We start from the raw sequence: 27,041 nt of genomic DNA, 5'->3' as shown, positions 1-27,041 counted from the left end.
TCACATTTTATTTCACACAACAGGATGTAGCACACATTCGAATGCACATTTCATTCATAATATATTATTCTTTATTCTTTTATTTTATATAATATTATTATAATATTATATAAACATGATAGCATATGTGATAATATTATTTCCGTCGTACTTGGATGTACAATATATAAAAATAATATGTATCGTATGGATTTATAAATATAAGAGATACAAAACCGCGGTATTGGATGGTTATCAGCAATTCATCAATAAGGACGTACAAAAATACATTCATTATGCTACAAGCAAGCTACCGCAATTGAAAGTTACATAGCTCGTGTTAGGTTTTTATTGCATGACAGTAGTTATCGTAAAAGATCCTTGCAATTTGAACTTAACGTAGAATACGTCGACGTATACCGATAAATAAAGCAATACAATTTTAATATAATATAAAACTGTTGGAAAAGATTTTTAGTTACATTGCAATGTAAACATCTGACTTGATGATTTTCAATTCGTTGTATCAGCAATTTCAATAAACACAATGCTCGATGTCGAAACCACACAATTTTACTTCGACGATTGATCTTTGGCCTTCTGTATCTTTTTAATCATTAAATAAACCATAATATTTATAACACAAAACGTAGTCTCAAACCCTTTATAAATAGTACATGGTTTTTATTTAATGTAGGGTGAGGGACCCAATTACTGTGATGGTAACAATTACTATGTCTATATTAATTATACTTATTTTTAAAGCATAATGAATATTAAAAAAGAGAGATATATAACATATGTATCAATTGATTTTAATGAAAAAATGTAATATCTCTTTATTCATATTCATTATGCTTTAAAAATAAGTATAATTCATATAGGCACGGTAATTGGTACCCCCACAGTAATTGGGTCCCTTACCCTAGGTAAAATTAGTGTATAAAATTCTATGAAATACGTATAAAAATGTTTTCCGTTTATGCTACAAAAGTTTAATCATTTGTGAGCTTCCGTTCAACTAATTAAAAAACTTCACTAGTCTATTTTTCTTTTAGGATCTTAAATTTCATGGACATAATACGTATTTAATTCTAATGCAAGTAATGATTCGACAGTATTTCAAACAGGATGATGGGGAACGCCAGGCAGTTTATGCGGGATTGGCGTCCTTCTTACCGGTAAGGCTCTCCAGCTGCAAAAATAACACTTCGCATATTTACGATCGTTCGTATATTCATTAAATGTATAAACAAAACAAAAAAATTGCATTCCCGTCTTCGAATCTTTCTTTGTATCTTGTTTCTTAAAGTCCACCCCGTCCGCTGTCTATGTACTCGAACTGCTGTGGGAGAGAGACGATTGACAACTTAAAAAAAGAAAGAAACGATTCTACTGTTTGTATTTTTGAATGTATAGGAAACATAGAAAGATTCTACAACGAGAATATAAACATTTCCGATTCCAATGTTTGCGCAACATTATCGCACTTTTATATGTATATCAATTGCAATGTGTTTTCAGAAAATTCACTTTGATATGCGAATAGCATTGCATTTCAATCGTTTTATCAAACTTTTTCTGTGTTTCTCAGTCTGAATAGGAATAAATAAACTATTAATGATAAATAAATTAAATAACAGTAATCATTAAATTACGAATTCATGTGAATGTTGAATGCATAATAATATACTAAAGTCTATAATAAAGTGGAATATAATATTTTCAAAATTGAGCGCACACAAAAATTCCTCATTATTCTTGTCTTAACTTTCTATAATTATTTTGAATATAGATTAGAAACAAATATTTGAACATTATTTCAATCTAACAGTTTTATGCTACAATGCTTGGCAATCTAATTATCAAAACAACGTAATTTCTCCTTTGTTACATGCATATTGTACAGTTCATTTTCAATATTTTCGAACAAATTCAACTCTTTAATACTTTTACAAATATACATTCTTCTTAAAATTATGAAGAATGAACGTCCTTCTTTGTTTGTTTATTTTTGAAAACCTGAATCTTCCTAGCCACATTCTACTGAATAATAATTCAATACAATATATTATTATATTTATTTATTTATCTCGGAGCATGGACATTTACGAAGGTCTGTCATCAGAATGATAAATGTGTTCGCTAGTCGATTAAAAAACAATGCACGCTTAATAAACCACTGCAATAATTGGCCTTAGGACGTTCATTGAAATCAGGAACGGTATTAACAATTGATCGAAGTACGAGTAACAAGTTCCATCGTCTTGTTCTTCACTGTCGTACCTCCTTCTCCCCCCTCGCCACGGATGCATATCCTTCCAGTTCCTTTGCGGGACCAATTGCATGTGCATAAACTAATCCACCCGCCATTCCACCCAAAATCGGACCGATCCAATAAAGCCAGTGATTATCAAATGCATTCATTACAACGGCGCTGCCTAATGATCGTGCTGGATTCATTCCTGCGCCAGTTCTTGGCACCTATTGAAACGAAAAAGTTAAACACCTCTTCCGTACTAAACTGAAATAGAATTTTATCAATAAGATAGAATAATAATAAACACAATCATAATTCTTAGACTATAGATTTTTGATTCGGTTCAAAATTGTAAAGACATTAAAAAAATTCTAGAACACTATTACTCCATTTTCAGCTTATAAAAATTGTTAAAAAAAAAAGTTAGTTTTAATTTAAATTGTCTTTTATTACAATTGACTTGAAACATTTTTATTTATAGAAGTTTAGTGTTTTTAACAAAGCCTCCGTATCATTTTGCAGTTTCTTCTCCTTGTTTTTGTACACAACAATAATTCACAAAAAGAAATTTCACAATATGAAATAGGTATTTATGACCTATGAATAAATATTTAAATATTATTTTGCAGGTCTCGAATGTTTCTTGAACTCTCTTTTGTATTATTTATTTGTGGAAATTTTTTGGATCAAAATTGTGTTATTTTTATTTGCAAATCAGTAGTTTTCTAATTTTTCAAGTTTTCATTCGCCAATCTTTTGCAGACTGTGTCTAGTTATACTTGACATTAACATTTTATTGAATAAAAATCTCGTTTCTTCAATCTTTCAATTAATTTCTCTGTGTTGCACGCATTTTTGCCAATTCAAGACGATAAAGTATGTTTACCATATTGAATAAAGCAATAAAGCTATTTTCATCAACCCATTTACAATTAATCCTACTATTAATATAAGGAACGTGCATGAACTATACAGGGTGTCCCCAATTTAAATGGCAAAACTTCAGGAGCGTGTAGGGGACCGAAAAACTAAGGCAAAAACATTTTTAGAGATTTGCACATTTTTGCTTCGCTTTGGAGAAAATCGCAAAAATTCAATATCTCGTTGTGTCAGTTGCTCTCTTGAGTTGTTGTATACACTTGCATTTGTGATTGTTTTGACATTGTTGTGTGAGTTGTGACAGTGTAACACTTGATGTTGTCCTTTACATTCTTTCGTTTGTTTACATTCTTGCTTTCTTCTATGATTCCTTAATCAGTCTTTAGTCAGTTACTCAGATATTTTGGAGTGAATAGGTTCAGCTACAATGCCGCGTACATATTCTAATGTTGAATACGCTGATATAGTTTTGACTGATATACTTTATCAAGTCAGTGCTAGATGTAATGCTTGCATTGCTGCAAGAGGGAAACATTTTGAACAATATCTACATTAAATAGATGATAACGTAAATAAAATGTAAATAAATAAGTACAAAAATGAAAACTTGTTTTGTTTCTTTTTTTTTGCGACTTTCTCCAAAAACAAGCAAATCTCTAAAAGACTTTTTGTCTTAGTTTTTCGGTCCCCTACACGCTTCTGAAGTTTTGCCATTTAAATTCGGGACACCGTGTATAGACGGTGGTGCGGATCATGTTCGTAGCGACGCCTGCAATTATTTTTTGGAACAATTGACAGTAAAAATAGCATATGTGGTTCTTGGGAAATTGTAAAAAAATTGTTAAAAATATGGAAAAAATTATAAAATTTCGTTTTCAGCTAGTGCAGTTTGAAGGTTACACAAGGAATCCGTTAAAAAGAATGGTCAGAAGTTGTTTATTGCTGAACACGTTTTAAATGTCCTTGAACATAAGTGTGTCGACAATAGCAGTTCAAACGAGATTTTTTTGGCTTTGCTTTCTTCGACGTCGAATGCATATTTGAAGCAAGAAAACTATAAAATGATACAGCTGGAGCATTTGTATCACTTATTTTTGCCACAGAATTAGAACACTCTTTGACGCAACAATATTGCCGCGGTTTTTGCATCAAATTCGTTGAGGTTAACGAATGTTGACAGTTAATATTAACGTTAACCGTATATGACATACAGTGAGTGTAAAAAGTATTCGTACACCTCTTATAGTTTTAGAAAACCATATATTTCTTTATGTAATTGTACATTTTTTTATAAAACAAAAACACAATTACGATTATTATATGTTTCAACTATAAAATGTGACATGAATAAACTAACGAAAAGTTAACGTTAATGAGATATATTAAAAACGGTCTGAAGTCTCTCAAAATTAGCACACAAAAAGTATTCGTATAATTTGCGAAAATAAATTAAATTAATATTTCGTTGGATAGCCTTTCGACTGTATAATTGCGTCCAGTCTTCTTGGCACTGAATCCATTAAATCGGATGTGATTTCGTGTGTAATATTGCACCGTTCCTCTTGAAGAGCAAGTTTTAATTGTTCTTTACTTGAAATATGCCGGGTTCGGATTTTTTTATCAAGCAGATCCCATAAATTTTTCGATCGGATTAATATCCGGTGATTGCGGAGGTGTTTTCAAATATTGTGGTGTGTTATAAAGCAACCACTCTCTTGTGTTGCGTGCTGTATGTTTGGGGTCATTGTCTTGAGTGAAGATAAAGTTGTCTTTCAGACCCATTTTTTCTGCACTACTTACAATATGGTTTTTTAATATGTTTAGATATATTTTGTGGTCCATGATTCCCTCGATGAAGTGTAATTATCCCACTCCAGCAGCACTCATACAACCCCAAACCATGACCGAACCTCCGCCGTGTTTTACTGTGGGACGTAGATTTCCTTTTTGTAGCTCTGTATTTTTCTTCCTCCAGACTGTACACTTGCCATCAGAGCCAAAAACATTAAATTTACTTTCGTCAGTAAGTATGACTCTTCGCCAAATCTCTATAGGCTTATTAATATTATCTTTCGCGAAATCAAGCTTCTTCTTTCTATTTGCGGCATTTACGAAATACTTCTTGCGAGCAACTCGGCCGTGGTATTAATTATTTCGTAAACAATTACGAATAATTAGGATTTTTTTTATTTCATGCACTATAAAAAGTTCATCGCGTGAACTAAGTTTTCGAGGTCGACCAGATTTCGCTTTACTTTTATTGGTTTTTCGTTCACCGTATCGATTTATAATTCCTTGTATAGTGCTATGTGGCCTATTCATTGTTTTTGCTATTTCTCGCAATGATTTGCATTGATTATGCAGTTGTATAATAATTTTTCTTTCAGTCTCACTTGTTTCCTTACCTTTACGACCCATTTTACCGAATGTTACAAAAATTGACTGGTTTTGCAGAAGGTTGCCACAAGACTGTGCATCAAAGACTCCGTCTGATTATTTGTCGGGTCCCGCTAAACCATAATATAAACAATCGGACGCCTTTCAAGTGCATTCTAGAACCTGTACGAATACTTTTTGCGCGCCAATTTAGAGACACTTCTCATACTTTTTAATTTTTCTCGTTAACGTTAAACTTTTTCAAGTATATTTATATGACAGTATGTAGTTAAAATATATAACAATTACAATTATGTTTCGTTTTATAAACATGTGTGCGATTACATAGAGAAATACATGGTTCTTTAAGCCTACAAGAGGTGTACGAATACTTTTTACACTCACTGTATGTATTTTCACTGCCAATAGTTCACATTCCATCCACTAGCTGCGATGCAACCATCACGCACACTTCCTATAGTCCAAATTTTACGAATTTTTATTTTAAAAATCCTCAAAAATATAACAAAAAATTAATGCAACGGTTGCTGGAAACCACCCATCCCAAATATGGTACAGTAATCTCACACACGTTCAAAAGTTAAAATATAGCAATTTATTTTTTTTATGTAATAAACTGTCCCTTATATGGCACGACGTCTATAAATGGGTTAAGAAAACTGCCACTTAAGCTGATCTTACCAATACACGTCGTCTGCGAAAGGTTAATCAAACTATATAGAAGATAATGCAACACAATAATGGGTAATAGTATAATAAATATCAAATGGAGCTGAATATCTTACACCAACGAGATGACCAACGCTGACTGCGAGTCCAATCACGAGAGGTGCCATTCCCTGGCTATGAGGCTTAGCTGCGTCGCATGCACCACATACGACGAGAACCAATATGAACGCCAGGAAAAATTCTATTCCGAAACCTTGAACGGGTGTAACACCTTTGGAAAGGCTTACTACGCCCAGAGCGTCCTCCATTGTTTCGGGAGACAGTGCCCTAATTGTACCAGAGCCTGCAATTGCACCTATGCTTTGGGCCAAGACGTACAATAATCCTCTGAGTATAGGTATCTGAAACAGAAACAAATATTTTAGGAGCATTTTTCATACAATATATTCTTAACCACTTGTCTTATAATTGAACTGTGGATTTTATGCATTTATGACAAAAATAAGTGGGTGCAATTTAAAACTGCAGGAAGATTAAAAGAATTCAAGGGTATCATTATATTGAAATCATTAATGATCGAAATAAATTTTTATATAACTTCTATATCTTGCAATTAGTGTACAAATTCTTTATTTTGCATAAAGATCTGCATCCAACTTATAATATTGAGTCAGACTAGTGGTAAAGATACTTTAATGAAAATTTAATTTTTTTCATGATACAACGAAGACCATTTTACCGTATCATGGTAGACATATTGGTACAAATTATATTCCACTTGCGTTGATTACAGTCAAATTTTTGTTATCTTAATTTTACACGACTTTCATTCACGTCTTCGTAAGTGTCCGCAATTGAAAATGCACCCAGTTAAAAAAGTTAAATATGTATATCATCGAGTTATTTTAATCCGAAATAGATTTCTATTTTTCCGTTGTCAATATTTAGCCATTGGAGGAAATATGCTAATACAATATGTAGACATACAATAAATATAATTTTCGTTTTCTTATAGGAATTTATCAAAGAAGTTCTAATCGCTGTAGCTGTAAATTAAATCGTAAAGCAAGGGATCAAAAATTAGTACGTGATTTACTTCATATTTCATATTGTTCGTCGATTGAATCAGTAGAATTGAAATGTAGCTTTTTATTTTTGTTGATTTTAGTAATATGAACAGAATATTGCTACTCCTTCATAGAATACAATTTTAATTCTACGAATAAATCTAGACGAATTGTAAATAATGAAAAGTAACAATAAAGGAAGAGAAATAAGATATATTTTATAAGGTATATTTTATACTTCAATTATGTCTATTATGTGTCATATTGATTTGTATATGGTGAAGGTAGGTACTGTTTAAGCTATTCGTGACTGAACAACATTAGAAGACTGTAATAAGCTAAAAGCAAATTATATCACTAACAAGCATGAGCTAGTATACGAGCGATTATTACACGTTTTATGATCTACAATATAGACCCTACATTGTACTATAAGAAAAATCGATATAACTACGTTTAAAAGAAGTGCATACACAATAATTATAACAGTTCACACTTCATTTATGATTGTTGAAGCAAAATTATTACGTTACAATGATTTTAATCATATCTGTAGACTCAGTATGTTCAATACACATTATTATGCAGCAATCGTGATATACTTTTATGTAACTTTTACTAATACATTCTACAAAAATGAATAAAATGATAAATATTATGATAAAGTAGTATATAAAACAATGTTAATAAGCATGCAAAATATAAAATTTCAAATTGCTGTAATATTTCGAATGCAGGTAACGGAAACAAGTAACATTGAAACAGAAGTGTAAAAATATTGGTTACTTTAAAATTTCTTTGTTGAACGTTTTAATATTCATCATATGGTATAACTGAAGTAGGAATGATACGAACCAAATAATTCGCATATAGTAATTCATTTTATGTTATACTATTTTAATATTTTAGAACAATTTTTACCAAATATAAAATAATAAACCGTCTACCTATATGTGAAAATTATAAAGAAAGAATGAGAAGCATTAGTACATATACGACGAGTTGTATCACTGCACTTGCTTTTATCATTAATGGAAATTTTTTTCTCATTGAAAATATAAATAATTACAATGATAGACATTTGATTTGAATATTCTTTACCAGTATAAAGTAGGAACTCGAGTATCCGAACTAAACAAGGAAACACGACTGTTAGAATATTAAAACAATTACCTAATTATAATGGTGGATTAAATTTTTATTAATGCGTGCAATAAATAGTTGCATATGGATTGTCTTAGACTGAGCTATTTACATCTGAAGCATGTTGGGATATTAAATCGGAGGTTCAGATAACCAAGGTCCTACTGTACGAATGAAATATGAACTGTTTCAATATGAAAAAACTAAAATTATATATTAAATAAAAATGCTTAAATATTTATTTGTTGGAAAAATTCAAAACAAGTTGCTTGCACGAAATCGGAGTAGTTCAAGTGAACCTTCTGACCTTGCCAATAACCATTAAACCGAACGTCACTGCAGGATTGACGTGGCCACCCGAAACGTGTCCGATTCCTTGAATCGTGGCAGCCACGGTTAGGCCAAAGGCTAGACTTATGGCGACGACGTTTCCGGTGACGACGGAACCGCAGCCGAAGAAATTTAGAAGCATCGTTCCGAGAAATTCTGCGACCAGTGCCCGACAAAGATCAGCCTTCGATTCGGCGAATTCGTTTGTGCCCAGGGTCGCTTTCAAGTTGTCCATCTGCAAAATAACATATTCAATTCATCAACATCGGGAAGCCAAGTAAAGATGTTAGTTCGTTGTGTAACCACGACGTGTGTGTAATTAATGGCGGGAATGCAGAACATAATAAACTGTATCGAAGTCTAACGGCTATATGCCACAAACGTTGTACAATCACGATCAAAATTCTCAATTATCTTTAGATATTACATTTACCTTCAATTATATTTAGATTGAGAACGTTTATACGTTGTGACACGCGGAATTCCGAGAGACATACGTGCATGTACATACATATACATCGTGTCTGGCAATCTTTTAACGTATATCGACATACCTTTTATCCTTTATTATTAGTCCGTGTATATAAAGATGGAAAACGCTTCAAAAAAACATGCTATGAACATGCTTCAGACATGTATGAAATTAACTTTTATGTCCCAAACATAAATATACATACAGTGAACAATTATAAACTCAATCCCATTTTCAGATTTTTCAGAACAGTTACGCAATAGTTGACAAAATCGTTTGTATAATTTCCTATTACAATGCAAAACTAAACCGAAGATGCAACAAGCAAAAATCTTTTTCTCTTGAAAAACATTAAATTCCCCCTTGAAATTGTGTTTTTAGCTATGAATAAATGTAAACTCAATGTCAATTTTGTTATGTTTTTATACCATGTACAGTTCCTTCCTTTATTTTTGATTATTTCGATTAACCTGCTAGGAACACTATTCACTAACGAAAGTTAGTTTAAAGTTTTATTCTCTGTTTACTTAACGAATCTTCGATTATACTGTTTTCAGACACTTGATCGAAAATTATTATACTAAACCAATAGCACGAAAGCAAGGAATCGGTATCAATGAGCTCAGAAAAGCAACTGAATTTATAAATATTCGCAAGTCTAATAGTCTTGTTTTGTAACATTTAACAGATAAAACGTAGCAACAGGTAGCAATAAAAAAACTCATTGCATATCAAAATTAGTACTACGACATCGCAAACGTATGCAGACACGATCTCTTGAAAATTATGTTTGCAATTGTTCGCACACCTTTTGAATCGGAATAACTTTTTCCAAATCGACTTCAGTTATCCTTGGAAGCTGGGACAATTAGTTTAATAGATGACGTGCAATGAGAATTCTGAAAATATCGCATTTGGTCGAAGTCGCGAGGAGAATATTCAAAGTTGCTTCGCACAACATTTTTTTATCCGAGTAATGAAAATTGTTCGATTGCAAGAGTTTACGTTTGAACGTTTAAGAATGTTTGTTGAGACAATTGAACTAATAAGGAGGACAGTACTGATTGGCATCCTGTGTACTTATTGAACTTGATCCCACCACTAGATATAATAAAGAGAACGGTGACCGTTTACAACAGTACGTGTTTAACCATAAAAAGCAACGTCCACTTTTTCACATGGTGCCTGGCGTCGTCTACAATTCCCATTTACTCGTTAACAGTCCTTGAGTCACGCTTGGCGAAGGAAAGGATTCCGAAGGGCAGGTCATGCTTTTTATGCAACGTAATAAAAACCATCGATAATCTCGTTGATATGGAAAATATGTTAGAATTCATTCAACGAAGAGCTCAGCATCATCGACAATTTCTAAGAAATTATTAATTAAAGTTCATTGTAGGAAGCAAAGGTTGAATGAAAATGTATTTGTTATTTTAATAAACGTAATAAGTCGGATATAATGGTAAGAATACTCTTAAATTCTTCTAATGTTTTTACAATTTTATATTTTATCTATTCGTTTTCGTTGTGTAAATGCATAAAATCTGCAGTTTAGTAATAAATAAAACACGTTTTAAGTTAAACAGTTTTGTTAATCAATTATGTAGTCGTTACCATTTTCTACAATTGTCTCCCAACGTTTTACAACCTTTTTCTGTATGTAGAATTTTCCAGTTTTTGTAAAAAATTATCGTTAAAATTATATTAATCTCTAAGTTGAACGATTAACGATTAAATCCATCTTTTATCAATCAATTTTTTTAAAACAGCAAACATCGGTTTGTTTTCTTTTTTAATTAAACAGAATAACTGATTATTTTATGTGCGATAAATTTATCACAGACAATTACTAAGGAAACGAAAGATATTCCCTTTATTTTTATAAATACAATGGAGTTTTAATTATTTTTAATTCTTATTGAACCAGAAGGATATTTGAAGCGTGTTTTGAAAAACTAAATTCAATTGCAAGTGCGTTTAGGAACACATGTGTTTGAAGCTACTACGAATCTGTGTAAAAACACGCTCTTTTATATGTATGTGCTTTGTAATAGCAAGATGATTTACCTTGATGTAGTTACATAAAACATAATGCGATGACTATTAATGCTACAAGAGTGAAAAAGATACAAATAGTTACTATCCGAACACTGATTGCTATCATAGCACTCATGCAAATCTTAATAAAAATATATAAAAATCCAAGGTCATCGTTCCGAGCATTTAAATAATCATAGAACATATAGAATAATCATTTTCATAAAAAGCAAATTATTTTTCAAATACAATATACAGAGGATTATTAAATTATAATTGCTACGCTATTGCTATACAAAATATGTTTATGTTCAATGTGACAGACAATATTGTGGATAGAAATTACATTCAAATAATTAATACATCCTGTATATTACGTTTATGTTGTGCGTGATCGTTTTGTAGCCAGTTGTTGCCATAATTCAGCAACACAAAAACGTCTGTCGTTTTGCATGTTGATTTTACATTATATCCTTGTTCTATTAATATTATAATTATATTGTACTCAATTATATTACCTTATTAGTTGTCTAGAGTTTTGATTAAAAATTGGTTGCTGTAATGTAAATACGCAAAGTACAAGTTCTTCTAATAATTTTGCCACATGATGTTATATTTTTCATATAAAATACATTGAATGCAATAGCTGATAAGTAGGGTGTGGATTTTACGCAATTAATGTCGATCTATTGGGTCCAGCTTATTAAAACTATATAAAGAAGAATGAGACTACCGCAATCTACTGACAAGAGTCGAATAGTATGTTGTTCAAGGATCGAGCGTTTTGATAATTAATCTGTACTATCGTTTAACAACGGATCCGCCGGTTCGCACCATAGATTTAGATCGAGGACGCGTGCACGTTCAATGTTCACGCACCGTTAACAAATTACGTACGTCGGAGAAACGAAACGTTACGTTAACGAGCGACACATCCAGGTTGCATTACGCATGTAGATCGTCACATCCTCGACAACTACGCGACAGCCGGTCCCGATCGTCTCGAATTACTTAATCATTCCTGCCGGAATGTACGAGGAGCTAATCCTCACCCACGCCGTTACATTTAACGTCTTTCATACTGGACGCGAACATCTTCGCGCGGATCTAGATCGGTCATCCTCCATTCTTCCCTTAATTTTTCTCATATTTCCACCGGTGACGTCTCCTAAAACTGTATCCACCTAGGCACATGCAATCAACGGCGGGTACATGCAAAGGGCCCTCCCTTCGCGGTAAAAAAAAAAATAAATTATACAAACATTTTTGGTACTTGAGTTAATTTGGGTTCATTGGGTAGGCCCCCAGTGTTAGTCCAGGGGCCCCAACATTAACGGTCCGCCGCTGCATGCGATCGTTGCCAAACATTGTTCACAGTAGAACGTATAATAATATTGGCATAAATTCACTGGAAAAAGGAAAACGTTCAACATAGGCACCAAAAGAAATTATTGGTAATCCAAATAGAATATGTTTGAAGAATCGTTATTAGATGCTGAATTGAAGTTATAATTTGTTAAAATCTTTTACAATCTACTTAACTACGGAATCTACGTAACTAAAATAAAAATTGGCTTCATATAATAATCAGTGTTTTAAAGGAAATTTTTTCACAAGAACTGTCAAACTTTTTCCATTACGATTTTGCATACACATTTGCATGGGTATTTGAAGTGCATCAATTAGTTTTGTTCAAATAAAAGCAATGAAAATTACATCAGTCATATATTTTTCTTGATAACTGTGGTATATGCATTCTTTTCTATCAATGAAAAAGTAAACATGTTAACAATAGCATTATGCGATGTTTAGTCAAAATGTGGTAGTTAATGAATGAAATAAGTTTTGGAACAAGTACAATTTAGTACTTTTATACTCAGAATACGCCAATCTATCGAAATCGAGCATAAAAAATTGGACATTCTATTACAAAAAACAAAGGTGACCTCTATATCTTTTCTACGCCTCCACTTGCAAGAATATCATTTATACCATATTATGTGGGACACTGTGTATATACAGTAAGGAGCAAAACTGAGTCCACACTATTTGAAACAACATAACTTTTTTTTTAAATTACATCAAATGACTTGAATGTTATTGAGAAGTTAGAAGGATTAGTTTATTAGACGAGGTGTAAAAAATTTTTGAAAAAAATTTGAATTGGTCGGAATCGCAAAAGAAATAGTAAAAGTTGGTTTTTTCAGCTTTTTTATCTGAGCCTGTATTGAAAATTTAAAGAATGTGTTTGATTCGCTCGAATAAATTATATCCATGCTGAAAATTTCATCGATATTGGTTAATTCGTTTACGAGTTATAAACGATTAATCATCATTATTAACGTTTATATTAAGACAACATTTCGTTCAACTCTAGTGCGTATCACGTCGTTCAGAAAGTCAACATAAATGACTTGTTTTGAAAGAATCATGACAAATTGTCGCTCGAATTGCAAGTTAAATAATTTATTGATTTACGGACAGAAGAAAATTTATTGGCAAGCCCAGGATAAGAAATATGCGAGCTATGTTAGTTTCGCAGAGAAGAACGCTTTAGGAGAGTTAATAATGGATTTAATTCGGATGAGATCATCCGTTCCCACGATGAAAGACGATTATATACCATTGTCGCATTACAGAATTTTTACATTCTGACACGCTTCATGTGCGCAATAGTATTCGCGATTCGAGTATTGTCGATTGCCTTACTCTTTATACACATCGTTTCGTTTATGAATTTATATCAGCATTCAAATGCTGTCGTTTATGTACATTCTTTCCATACCAATTGCACGATTATTTAAAAATTCTTCTGTATATCAATATTGATTGATTCTACACGTTCTGATTTAAATTATGTAAACTTTGTCATTATTATTGTCTTTAATAACTATAAATTATTTCTATGTACGGACTCTTACTTGAAATACTGTATTTTTTGTTAACAAACGATTGTTAACAACTTTTTAACCTTTTTAGTGCCAGGCATTTTTGCCAATCTTGATTTTCGATATTTTTGTCAATCTAAACGGATAAATAAAAACAATAAAAATAAAATAATAAAAAATAATTATTATAATATTTTATAATAATTTATAAAACTTTTCGTATATTTAGGGGAAAAAAATATTTCCTATTTCGAAAAATATATAAAAAAATTCTGAGTAACAATCCAAGCTCTTTCTGAAAATATCGAATTGTACAGGTTATGGCAATTAGACTAAAAATTATCGAATTAACTTGTTTCCACGTTCCTTATGTTCATATGCGCTTTGCTGCAGGGTGCAGTGTATTATTAAGAATCTGTAAAATAAACTGCAAAATAAAAATGAAATAAAAATTTTCTAAATCAATTGTAACAAATAAAAATCAAACAAGAATGCATTTTTACTTTTAATAATTTTGATAAGTCGAAAATTATGCAACAGTGTTCTTAAATTCCTCTATCTTCTCAGTTTCGTATTTTTCCTAGTCATTTTTGTCATAAAATTTGTAGTCAGTTATTACAAAAAGTTATTCGGACAGTAAACGGTGGATAAATATTCCATTTTCCGTGGGTCGCATGCGCACATCATACATTTTTGTACTATCACAGATGTAACAGTGCAGAGCATACGCAACTACGTTATCTATAGTCATTCTTAAAAGATATATACAAAGTTAATGCGTCACTGATAAATCACTCACAACAGTGACGTACCATCAGTACCACCGACTGCATTTATCAAGTATTGCTGCCTCCAAATATTTGTATGCTCATCAATTGCCATGACGTTATTCATTTTTTAGATATCGACGATTAATAAAATTTAAACTAACTAAGAAGGTAGTATCTTCAGTAGATTAAATAAATGCCAATTTATTAGACAATTCTAGGCTTGTACCATGCATTCCTTATTTGATTGAGAATTGGCTACAATAATTTCTATAAACCTCACTATTAGGATGTTCTCATGTTGTGTATTTAAAGCTTTCATTACTGAAGCCATTAGTAGACAGCGGATTTTTATACAAAATAAAAACTTTGTCAACAAACTGGAGTGAAATAGAAATTTAATTTCTTTCTTAATATGTTGAGTAGATCGAACATAATATAACCCTATGATTAAATACTTCTAATGTTTTTACTGTTTTAAATTATTCATCATCACATGAATATGATGATGATGATGTGATGTTGATTATTCATTGTTGTCACAAAATAGTTTAATTTTACTAATAATTTTTATTTTTATAAATATTTTTTTAATATTATTAATTAGGTTACAGGAAGAAAGAATTTAAACTGATAAAATGCACTCAATTTCTTCAACATATTAAAGAATAGTAATAGTTGATTGATAGAATAAGTGAAATATAGTATATATAATAAATGCTTTGATCTCTGCAAAGCAACATTCTAAAAATTAATGTAATAGAGAAGTGTGTATTTAGACACTGTGGTACCCACACGTGTTTAGTTTCTAAATAAAAATTACATGTGAAAAATGGTATACTGTTCATGTTTGTTTACTTATTATTTTCCCTTTCTGTACCATATTCTGTGTTACGATTGTTTTAATTTTAACGTAATATTTGAGAATTTTACGAAACGTAAATGTAAACAAATTCATGAGTCACTTGTGTACTATACACAGTTTATATAAAGTCTTATAAAGTCTTTTTATAAAGTCTTTATATAAATTTAAATACATATTAATATGTATTAACGAGGTGTAATATTAAATTAGTAATCCAGTGTACTTCTTATATTTTTTTCTGAACCAACAGAAGTATTTATAGCTTAATTCTTGGAATGTGGATATTTCTAACGGTTTTGTAGAGAACAGTACTTATTTACTTTTATTTAATTACCGAAATCTAATTTAAATCAATTTAATTCAAAATTTAAAGAATTACATATACCTAGGTGCAATAATTATGTATAAAATAATATTTTATTGAGTAATTGCTAGTATCATGTAAAAATACATCGTTTTACCAATAGTCTTTTAACATTATATTGGAAAATTGTTTAAAATAATAAAAATGTAACATTTTGAGAGAGATAAGCTTCCTTTTAGAATTGCATTTCTATTAATAACCAGAAATATCTTGAACGAGTTTTATTGAAATAAAAAGACCAAAATATTCTTTTAAAGTAAACTGTTAAAACATGTTTGTTGCAGTCAATTTTATAAGGTTAAATAAAAGTATGACGACGTATATCGGAGAAGTCCTGTGACAGGTGCTGGATAATTGTATCACAAAGAACTGTACAAAAAGTCTGTTAAATTGTTTCGATGCTGCTCGATTGTTTAGATGCTGAGGTATTCCAGGAACCGGTTTTGAGATTAATATTTCGAGAAAAACACGTTCAAAGTTTCGTGTACTAGATTTCTCTTTTCGTGCCTACGGCACAGCCATACTTTAATCTCAATGATTTTACCTCTTTTAAACAATCCCTTGAGTTATCAGAAAGTGGGAAAAATGAAGTCTTTAATATCGAGTCATACTCGCGATGAAGATTCCGAACAGAGTCTAACAAATATGTATAAAATAAAAAAAATATAAAATAAAATTTTATTTTGTTCTAGACGATATGTAGCCTTTGGAGAAAAGATAGGAATACATATAAACTTTCTTTTTTTTTTCTATGAAACTGAACGATGAAGAATTCCTAACGACTATAACCACAAAATAAACAGCAATGCAAAAGGTTAAGTAGTACACGTTTAATTATTGAAATTAAATTACAGATTTCGTAACAGATAATGAATTACTTCAAGTAGTACAATGATTAAATATATTTTACTTCTAATCCAGTTAAGCTACATGGCGAAATCTAAATTGATCAAGTAGGATCTCTGAAACTAAATTAACTTGAAATGACTAAATCCTTTCTGACGAGACATCTGGTAGGTGGATTACGCAAATCGGTATCATTAACGATGTCGTCTACAGCTCAGTGTTACGCAGCACGGGGGTGTGCGATTTTTGCGATGATATCATATCTCAAAATTACTTTTTCTGCGTGTGGTTTACGTTCTCGAAATTTACTGTTTCGACGGCAGACTCAGGGTGTTTCTAAACACTCGGTGAACGAGCCAAGCTATTTTGCGTTAGTTTAAAAAAAAAAAGAAAGTTACCTTGGCATTGTACATTGGTGCAGACTTTATAGTTGCCTGGGAACGTGCAGAACAATTTGAATTATTTCACTTATCGTTCGTTAGAAATTTTCTGATGACGAAACATTACAATAAAGTTTCCTCGACATTTATTGTCTGATTCAGTTGCTAAAAATGTATAGTTTTAGCATTGTACAAGAACTTTTAATGTTCTTGACCAATGCCAGAAGTAATTATAATTTCTTAGCAACTGGGTCAGAGTCAGAGTTGATTGCTAGAGTCATTAGCAATAATAGTAAACGTAGTAATAGTAGTTGGTTATATTACCAATAATAGTAAACTGCTAGAATAATTGAAACATAATATTACCAATAATAGTAAATTTCAAGAGTAATTGAAACACAATATTGCCAATAATTGAAATATAATATTACCAATAATAGCAAATTGCTAGGATAATGAAAATATAATATTACCAATAACAGTAAATATATAAATGCTTTGATTCTTCCAAAAGAAACATTTCAAAGATTAATATTGTATAATGCAGACTGTGTATTTAGACACTGTGATACCCACATTCGAATAGTTTACAAATAAAAATGAAATGCAAAAAATAATACACTGTTTATGTTTGCATACTTATTATTTTTCCTTTCAGCACCGTTTTCTGTATTAAATGTATCTTAACTGTAATATAACGTATCCAATGTTAAAAGTATATATAACTTTATCGCAATTGAATTGGAGAAAAAGAGAACTTTGAAAATAAAGTTTCTGTTCAATGCTTGAGGTTTTGCATCATCTCACCAAAGGTATCGATAACCCTTTGATATTTTCCTCTTACGGATTCCTGGAACCCCATCTTGCTTTGATTGTTTGCTATTGATTCAACGTGATCTTGGTTATTTTTTGTAGAATTGTACCGCTATCTACATAATCGTATTTAATTTATTACTCGATTTCCGGTGTAAAAAAAGGGCGTGAAACCAGGATACAGCATCCATTGCTATTCTAGTCTACGCGTATGCGTTCTACTAACTAAGCTTCGATGAATCGGCAGTAAAAGCCAGTCGATTTCACATTAATCATTCGTTGTGTCTTCTGTAATTTATCGTCGTGCACTCGTCGTGTACGACGCTCGTTATCCCTATATGGTGCAGTACAGGTGCGCAATATCTCTCCTTATCTTTCCTCATCTCGGTCTGTTTTATCTTCGTTTTTATAGACCTGGATAAAGTGTTATTTAAATCTTTTCCAAGTATCACTTGTTGCTGCAATGTAAACGCCGAGGTACAAGTGGTCTAGAATAATTAAATAATTCATCTCGGTATAATTAATCACTAGAGACTCATTGATATCGGGAACGATGAAGTAACTGTTGGAAGTTCAGGAAAGTTTATACACTTAACACTGAGTACCATGTCGGTATATGACTCACTTTCTGCAATCTGTTAAGCAAATTTTAGTATGATCGATTTTAAATTGATTTAATCAAGATATACCAGGTGTGAGAAATCATTGTTACGATTAGGGTACATATCTTTATGCAAAATAAAAAGTTTGTGTATCAATTGGAAGATATAAGAGCCGAATCAAAATATAATATATTTCTTCCATTCATAATTTTAATATATTGAAAGTACCAATTGTTTTGATTTTCTGTGACTTTTACGAACATCGGTGGGACACTCAACGTGTTAAATAAATTTCATATATCGGATGCATCTATTTCTGACTATAGCGGATTTGTGAACTCTTTGAAGTTGTGATAGAATGTTTGTTGTATATTTGTACTGAATTCATACTGTATTCGTGAAGGCGGAGAAATCCAAGCTATGTATAAACTTTCGATAACTTGTTCTCTGTTTTGAACAGAACTATAATCGTGTTTCAACAGTAATTGCACAATTGTGTCAGATTTCTATATCTCGAGAAAACATAAATATTGAGTAACTTTGTGCATTGTACTTGTTATCTGTCACGTTATATGCATATAGTATGCACAGCTAATATTGACATCATAAACACACCTGCAATATTTTCAGTATTTTAATCCGCAATTTTATGTATAAACTATTTCTCCCTGAAAATTATATTCGGTACTATCGGGATGATACCCAAGTCTTGATCTTTCAATCAGTAGATTAATAATTATAATATTAATCATTACCAGGAAAAAATTATTATGTATGTGGAAATTACTTTCGAAAGTAAATATCAACTTATGATACCAATAAAAATAATACAAACAAAATCAAAATAATACAAACTTATAATTACAATACTTATAATACTAACAATAATACCAATGCATTGGTCATTTCTAATTTCAGTTTAGACGGTATTACTAATGTTACACCAATAATTAAAATCAATTAATCATCAGTTAATTTAGATAGTCTTTTAACAAATGGGAAAAATGTTTTTTTCTCATGCTGTTAAAATTGAGAACTCGGTTCTCACGATAAAAATCGTTTTTCGGTCATACTACCTTAAGAAAATGGTTACACTGTGACTTTCAACTTTCTGCAGCTTCACTTATAAATCTTAACGGTGGTCGAAGGCCTTCGTGTCTCAAGCAACACACACACAGATCGATATAATAAAAAGTATGGTTCTTCAAGTAGAAAAGGAATGGGAATGAAATGCCATTTTTCCATTTCTCTTAACTATTTTAGGAACGGCATTAATTTTACATTAAGTTTCTCTAGTTCTCGTTTTTTTCTCCAGAAGAACCCCGTAAAATTAATGCAGTCGACAAAAAGTCCATTTTCTAGATACGTGAACAATGTGTAATAAAAGTTTTTCGTCCGATACTTGTAAGATAATTGAATTTGAAATATTTGGTACTCAGTTTGAAAATTAATTGACAGGTGCGGTTTATAATTTGGTGCTTTTATTTCGTATAAATGTCAGGTGTTAAATTAGGTCCTTACGTTCGTCCTTGTATTATGTTTGGGCTCATATTTTTCCCTGTATTAACAATTATATTTTATCGATAACTAAAAATGCTGATTTTTACGACAGAATTACATTCCTTGCAAATAGACCCTTGGAAATTAGCTGATAACGTAACAGTGTAAAAAGACAAATTGTTTACCGTCAAATACGATCAGTCTTACAATTCGTTATGTTATTTCCGTTCTAATAACAGATGTTTCAATGTAATAACTATTTCAGTTTAATAACAGATGTTAAGAGTTGTTTTTGGAACTGTTCCAACTCTCAGTTAATATCTTCTACATATGTTTATTAGTCTTGTCTACAATTCGATACGGCTTTCAGAGGATGTAAAATATGTATACAGTTCATGTTCATTAATGACATCAGTAGAAACTGAGAGGAACTTTTACGAAAAGTTTCATTTCATATTTTCAATAAACTTTTTAAATTGTGTCCAAATTCTATTTTTTGTTTTCCGGATTGTTCTTTACTCTTCTCTGCCTATAGCTAATTAATACACCATCTCTGATTTTTTAATCAAACTAGGGTAAGGGACACAATTACTGTGGGGGTGCCAATTACTGTGTTTATATTAATTATACTTATTCTTAAAGCATAATGAATATTAAAAAAAAGATATTAAATTGTTTTCATTAAAATCAGTTATATAATAATAATAATATATATATATCTTTTTTAATATTCGTTATGCTTCAAAAATAAGTATAATTAATATAATCACAGTAATTCGGTCCCCTACCCTAGGTTCTTTTATCATATTTTTAGTTATAGTAGAGTGTTTGTAAAGTACCCTAATTACCGAACTGCGTATTTTTATGCGATTACAACTAATGCCACTGATTGTGATTCAACGAAATACAAATTTTATCAATGTCGAACACAGACTTAATCTAGCAAGCATATTGATTTAGCTAATAAGTGTCTTAACGTATCGTACATTCTCATTTTTATAGATTATTTTATACAAAGAAAAGTTTATTTCCGCGACTAAGACATTTCTTATAACAATATCAATAAAATAGAATCATCATTGATGTTCATTCGATGTGAAGATACTCTTTCATGTTGCAAATTTATAGATGCCACAAATACATAAAGATCAGCAATGCTGAAAAATAATAATTACTAAACTGCGGATTTTATGCAGTTATAATAAAAAAATAAACAGCTGAATTAAAAAAAAACGGCGAAGGCATTGGAAGAATTTAAGAATATTTTTATTGTTAAAAACTTATTATTTAGAAAAAAAATTAAATTTTAAGAAACAGGAACTAAATAAAAATACACTCTTTCTTTCAATACTTTAAATAAGACGGAACAGTGTAAAAAAACTTGAGCAATAGTGAAATACAAAACAAAATAAAAATATTCTTAATTTTTCCTTGTGTCTTCGCAATGTTGTATTTCAACTATTCATTTTATATATTTTCCATATTTTTTCATATATTTTTATATTTTTCTATATTTTTCCGTTTGTTATAATATACTGAAAAAATTTGTATTCTGCGTAAACACCTGCAGTCTAATTATTACACGTTAACCGTGCTTATAATGTACTATTTATAACTTGAAAAAGAGTTTTCCATCCCGTAGTGTGTTACCTTCTTTTCCACGGGAGGTTTGACACCAAGTTCTAAACCTGTGATCAATTTTATTTTTAACAGACTCAGGCATCCCCCCCCCCTAAATACACAGCACATCCCAACGACATCGCAAAAACATTAAATTTCTCGACGCCGCTCCCTGGTCGGATCGGTAATCCAGCCGTTCTACTTTTCAGGAGAGCTAATAGAGGTTCATTCTACTGTCGCATCGCGAACTTGTCATTGAACTCGCGTTTCGCAATTTTTGGAAGAGTTCGCGTGAAATGATAGCTGCTGTTTAGTTAACCCATTTGTCCTGCATCAACACTATTCCGAGAGCCCGCGATACCGGGTTCGTAGCCAACAATTTCGAATTGCGATCGTCCTTCCGCACCGCGCTCGCGGAACATGACAATTAGTAATTTTTGAACGGGGAAATCAAACTGTTTTCTATCCTGACGGAGTACTTTTCGACTAATTGCCGCGGTGTGTACAGAACACGCACGCCGAAGGCGTGCAGAGTGTACGTTGTATAATTGCGCGCCTTTCCAATTATCTTTGGCACACTGGCGGATCCAAATAGGGGAAAAATTATAATTAATGGCGTACGATGTAACCGTTAAATACGTTTTAAACCGTTTCTAGTAGTTTGTTGTGCACAATTTACAATGGTAGTTGAACGATCCCATCCGAGTAGTCACTTCTTCATTGTGATTATATATTGTATCGACTTGGTCGCACGGTTTTCTTATTTTATTTAGTTCAGTGGTAGTATTATTTTCAAGAATAGATATCAAAATCGAAAAAAAAAAAAACGTTGAAAGATGGCGGAACGCATTAAGTTCAATTAAATGGAAATTTTTTAAACGTTACAATACGTTAGAGAATTTCTTGGCCGAGTCAATAAGTGGAACAGCTGCTTAGAAACAAATGTCTCGTATACTCACACGTACCAGAAATATTAGGAATAATTATAATCAACTAGTCTGCATTTTTGTACTACCTATCTCTTCGCGAAAAGAATCTAAAAATCATTGTTTGATCAATTATGTATGACTTCCATTGTTTTTCATGATCCTTTCCCAAGGAATGGAGGAATTATAACTTTATAATTCCTCTGTGAAAGAATCAGCATTTTTAAGACGAAAACGATTATGCGAAGTACAGCCTGAAGTTATGAGACATTAGAAGAATTTCAAAGTATTGTTACTCTCGAGTTAGTAACATTATTAACCGACGAAATACATTATTATTTCTGTTTCGTACAGTTACCTTAGAAACGTTTTATTTTGCGTAAAGACTTAATATTTATGTAATCCCGCGTTTAAGCGGTTAATCTGATGCAGAGACGCCACTGAGCAACGCGCACCGACCTGTTGATGGTATCACGAGTTATTGATAAACACGGGTTACATTCGCCGTTGATAAATATTGGACGAGAGCAAACACGGTTGAGTCGCGGGTGTTGGAACCGAGTCGAATCTAGTCGTAGAAAAAGGGTTCGATAAACTCTGAAAAATGATGTGACTGACCTTGATGATATGTTAAGAGTAGCCCAGGGTGGTGAAGCTTTTTCAGTGAACTTTGACGAGTTTTCTGGACACCGGGCTCAATGGGACTTCTGCGATGGAAAGAAACGGCGAGAGAGACGAACGCTCCGTAAGAGTCACCGAGCAACAACTGTCGAGGCTCCCGAGCATAGAAAACAGCTGGTCTCACATAGGGGTCTAACTGCGTCTGTTCTGGTACTCTGGTAGCTGGTATCAGAGTAGGGATATCACGGTTATAGCGAACGACGATCTCCAGGTAACCGCATTGTCTCGAATCTGCAGTCGTACGAACCACTCGTTGCTCCTCTTGACGACTGCTCACCTTCGATCGCGAAACTTTGCCAATTTTATTTTCCGCGTTTTGTGTAGTCTAATCCAAATGCTGATCGAAGCCATTGAAATGGTCGGTAATTATTAATCATCTATTGGGACAGTTTAAAATACGGTATACACCCCCACAATTTAAGCGTCTGTCGTTGTATTGGGTTCGAACGATAGCTCGTAGCGTTTTAAAATAAAAAGGCTATAGCCGGTTTTGGGGGCCAAATCGGCCCTGGAAGGGATTTTATTCCAATTTGCGCCATTCGATAGCCTACCAAAAAAGATACCTTTCAGCCAAGTTTTAGCCCTATAGCTTATCTGTAAGGGTAGTTATAGAGGAAAAACGAAAATCCAGTTTTTGGCCCATTTTCCCCATTTAATGACAATTTAAAATTCTGAAAAAAATCTGACACATTTCGGACACCAAACCACATACTTTGAGTCGTTTTCAGATTTTTCCGTTGTAAACTCTGGCTGTAAAAATCGAAAAACACGAAAAAAATCGAAAAAATGCAGATTTCATATGGAAATCTAAGAGTGACCCAATCAGAATTAATTTAGCAATAAGATATTGTCCTAAGTATTATGCTCAATTTTTTTCAAATTCCTGCGATTGGTGCGTCATAGTAGGAAAAAATAAAAACCACTTTTTTCGGCATTTTTTCCGTGAAAAACTAAGTTATAATTATCGTAAAAATATATTATGTAATATTAAACATCTCTAAGTTCAGGGAAACATCGTCCAGACTTTAAAAATTGCGTAATACAAAAAACAACAATTATACTACGCAGGATATATCCCAATATTTCGAACGGAAGGTTGGTGCAGTAGCTATGGTCTCCAACTGCGGAACCGCTGAAGACTTTTTGGACCAGGTTCGGATCTCGACCCGGTCCAATTTTTTTTTTCTTTAACCACATGTTTTTTCGATTTCTAACCGTATGATTGTTGTTATGCTGTTGTAAAAACATTTTTTAACTATGTTTAAACTACTTTTTAATAATTTTCCGGAAAAATATTTTTGGAGTACTTTCGGCCTTTAGTCATCTACGGGCTGTATTACTTATCTACTTAACATTTTTTACATGGAATAAGTAACTAGTTACTGTAACTTTTAGTGCTTATCTACTTAACATTTTTTTACATGGAATAAGGGATTGATTATTTTCGTGACAGAAAATATATACATGAAGAATTATTAGGAATAATCTGTAATAATTATAGGTGGATTGGTATGCAGTGGAATCATGCATGGCGTTTTCAGTCTTCGTCGCTATCTTCGTCAATTGTCGGTGTTATTTGGTCGTTATTGAAAATTCTGGTGAGCAACTCTGCTGGCCGAACTATGTCTGTGTCGTATCGAGCATAAAATAAACATTAAATGATAGAGCTACATGTGAGCAACATCCAATAGTGCGATTACTATTGGCACATTCACAACAATACCGTTTAATACCGGAATGACCAGTTGTGTTTGGTATATAATCGATGTAGCATTTTTACGTTTTGCGGTTGATATGTCGCGATTTTACTTCGAATTTTACAATATTATTATTTTCTATTAAATAACGGACATTAATTTTATTATCGTGTTCATCCATTATCTCGGCCAAATACGAAACAGCTTGAGATAATTGGTATGATCCCGTGAAAAGTATCTTCAAATCGTCTTCTGTCATTTCCGGAAAATCAAAAATATCGGTGGAAGATGTTTTTAAACGGCGTTTTTCTGCGACAGCTGCTCGTTGCTTGTAAAAGATATAATAAAAAACAGCAAAGACTATTGGAACACCTCAATAAAGCAATGTCCACGGCTCGATTGTTTCAGTTAAATGCCCGAAGTCCTGCATCGAAAATGTCCTTCATCAGGAATTTTTCCAGACAACAATGGTTATAGTTTTCCGATGCATAAACATCGTTTTCATAATATCCCTAATAATATTTTTACTTCACAGAAACAGATACAACAATACCTCCCGACCCCAATATAACACTAGATTTATTATTAAAGTACCGACTAAAGATAAAAGATTTAATAGACAAGTCGATGCACTTATTCCATGTAAAAAAAATGTTAAGTAGATAAGTAATACAGCCCGTAGATGACTAAAGGCCGAAAGTACTCCAAAAATATTTTTCCGGAAAATTATTAAAAAGTAGTTTAAACATAGTTAAAAAATGTTTTTACAACAGCATAACAACAATCATACGGTTAGAAATCGAAAAAAACATGTGGTTAAAGAAAAAAAAAAATTGGACCGGGTCGAGATCCGAACCTGGTCCAAAAAGTCTTCAGCGGTTCCGCAGTTGGAGACCATAGCTACTGCACCAACCGGCGCCGTTGAAAATACCTTCGAAATATTGGGATATATCCTGCGTAGTATAATTGTCGTTTTTTGTATTACGCAATTTTTTAAGTCTGGACGATGTTTCCCTGAACTTAGAGATGTTTAATATTACATAATATATTTTTACGATAATTATAACTTAGTTTTTCACGGAAAAAACGCCGAAAAAAGTGGTTTTTATTTTTTCCTACTATGACGCACCAATCGCAGGAATTTGAAAAAAATTGAGCATAATACTTAGGACAATATCTTATTGCTAAATTAATTCTGATTGGGTCACTCTTAGATTTCCATATGAAATCTGCATTTTTTCGATTTTTTTCGTGTTTTTCGATTTTTGCAGCCAGAGTTTACAACGGAAAAATCTGAAAACGACTCAAAGTATGTGGTTTGGTGTCCGAAATGTGTCAGATTTTTTTCAGAATTTTAAATTGTCATTAAATGGGGAAAATGGACCAAAAACTGGATTTTCGTTTTTCCTCTATAACTACCCTTACAGATGAGCTATAGGGCTAAAACTTGGCTGAAAGGTATCTTTTTTGGTAGGCTATCGAATGGCGCAAATTGGAATAAAATCCCTTCCAGGGCCGATTTGACCCCCAAAACCGGCTATAGCCTTTAGATATTTATTCTATAACATATTTCCCATTCTGTTCTATTGCTTTTCGCCATTTTTGAGGTAACATGTTATCGAGTAAATATCTCAATTTTATCGTTGAATTTTAATTGAAAAAAGTTATGCATTTTTGTTTCAACCAAATAATTATTTATATATAAATAAATATGAAGAATATTTGTTATTAGTTCATCTTTCTGTTCTTTCTTGTATTTTCGAAAAGATTGCGATTTTATCATTCGTGGATCATTTTAATTCCTTTTGATTTACAGAAACTGGAGTCATTTTTTTACTGCATGACACAGATGACGATAA

General features: G+C 32.0%; 1 protein-coding gene across 2 annotated transcripts; it reads right to left on the bottom strand.

Moving 5' to 3' along the window:
• Window positions 1-664: 664 nt before the first annotated feature.
• On the bottom strand, window positions 665-23,602 carry LOC143364078 (aquaporin AQPAn.G). 2 transcript variants are annotated; one of them, XM_076804595.1, is made up of 5 exons: window positions 23,423-23,602; window positions 8,702-8,959; window positions 6,301-6,585; window positions 2,266-2,463; window positions 665-1,324 (listed from the first exon to the last, which is right to left on the bottom strand). In XM_076804595.1, exons 2-5 carry the CDS (start codon window positions 8,957-8,959, stop codon window positions 1,286-1,288), a joined length of 780 nt encoding a protein of 259 aa, XP_076660710.1. In that variant the 5' UTR covers window positions 23,423-23,602; the 3' UTR covers window positions 665-1,285. The 2 variants fall into 2 exon arrangements, with proteins under 2 accessions (XP_076660710.1, XP_076660707.1); XM_076804592.1 differs by having other exon boundaries at window positions 665-1,174; window positions 23,423-23,599.
• Window positions 23,603-27,041: the final 3,439 nt, after the last annotated feature.

This window comes from Halictus rubicundus, chromosome 2 (assembly GCF_050948215.1).
Source record: "Halictus rubicundus isolate RS-2024b chromosome 2, iyHalRubi1_principal, whole genome shotgun sequence".
In the NCBI taxonomy this organism is placed as follows: domain Eukaryota; kingdom Metazoa; phylum Arthropoda; class Insecta; order Hymenoptera; family Halictidae; genus Halictus; species Halictus rubicundus.
The sequence above is the reverse complement of the archived record's forward strand: the minus strand, read 5'-3'. Positions and strand labels throughout refer to the sequence as shown.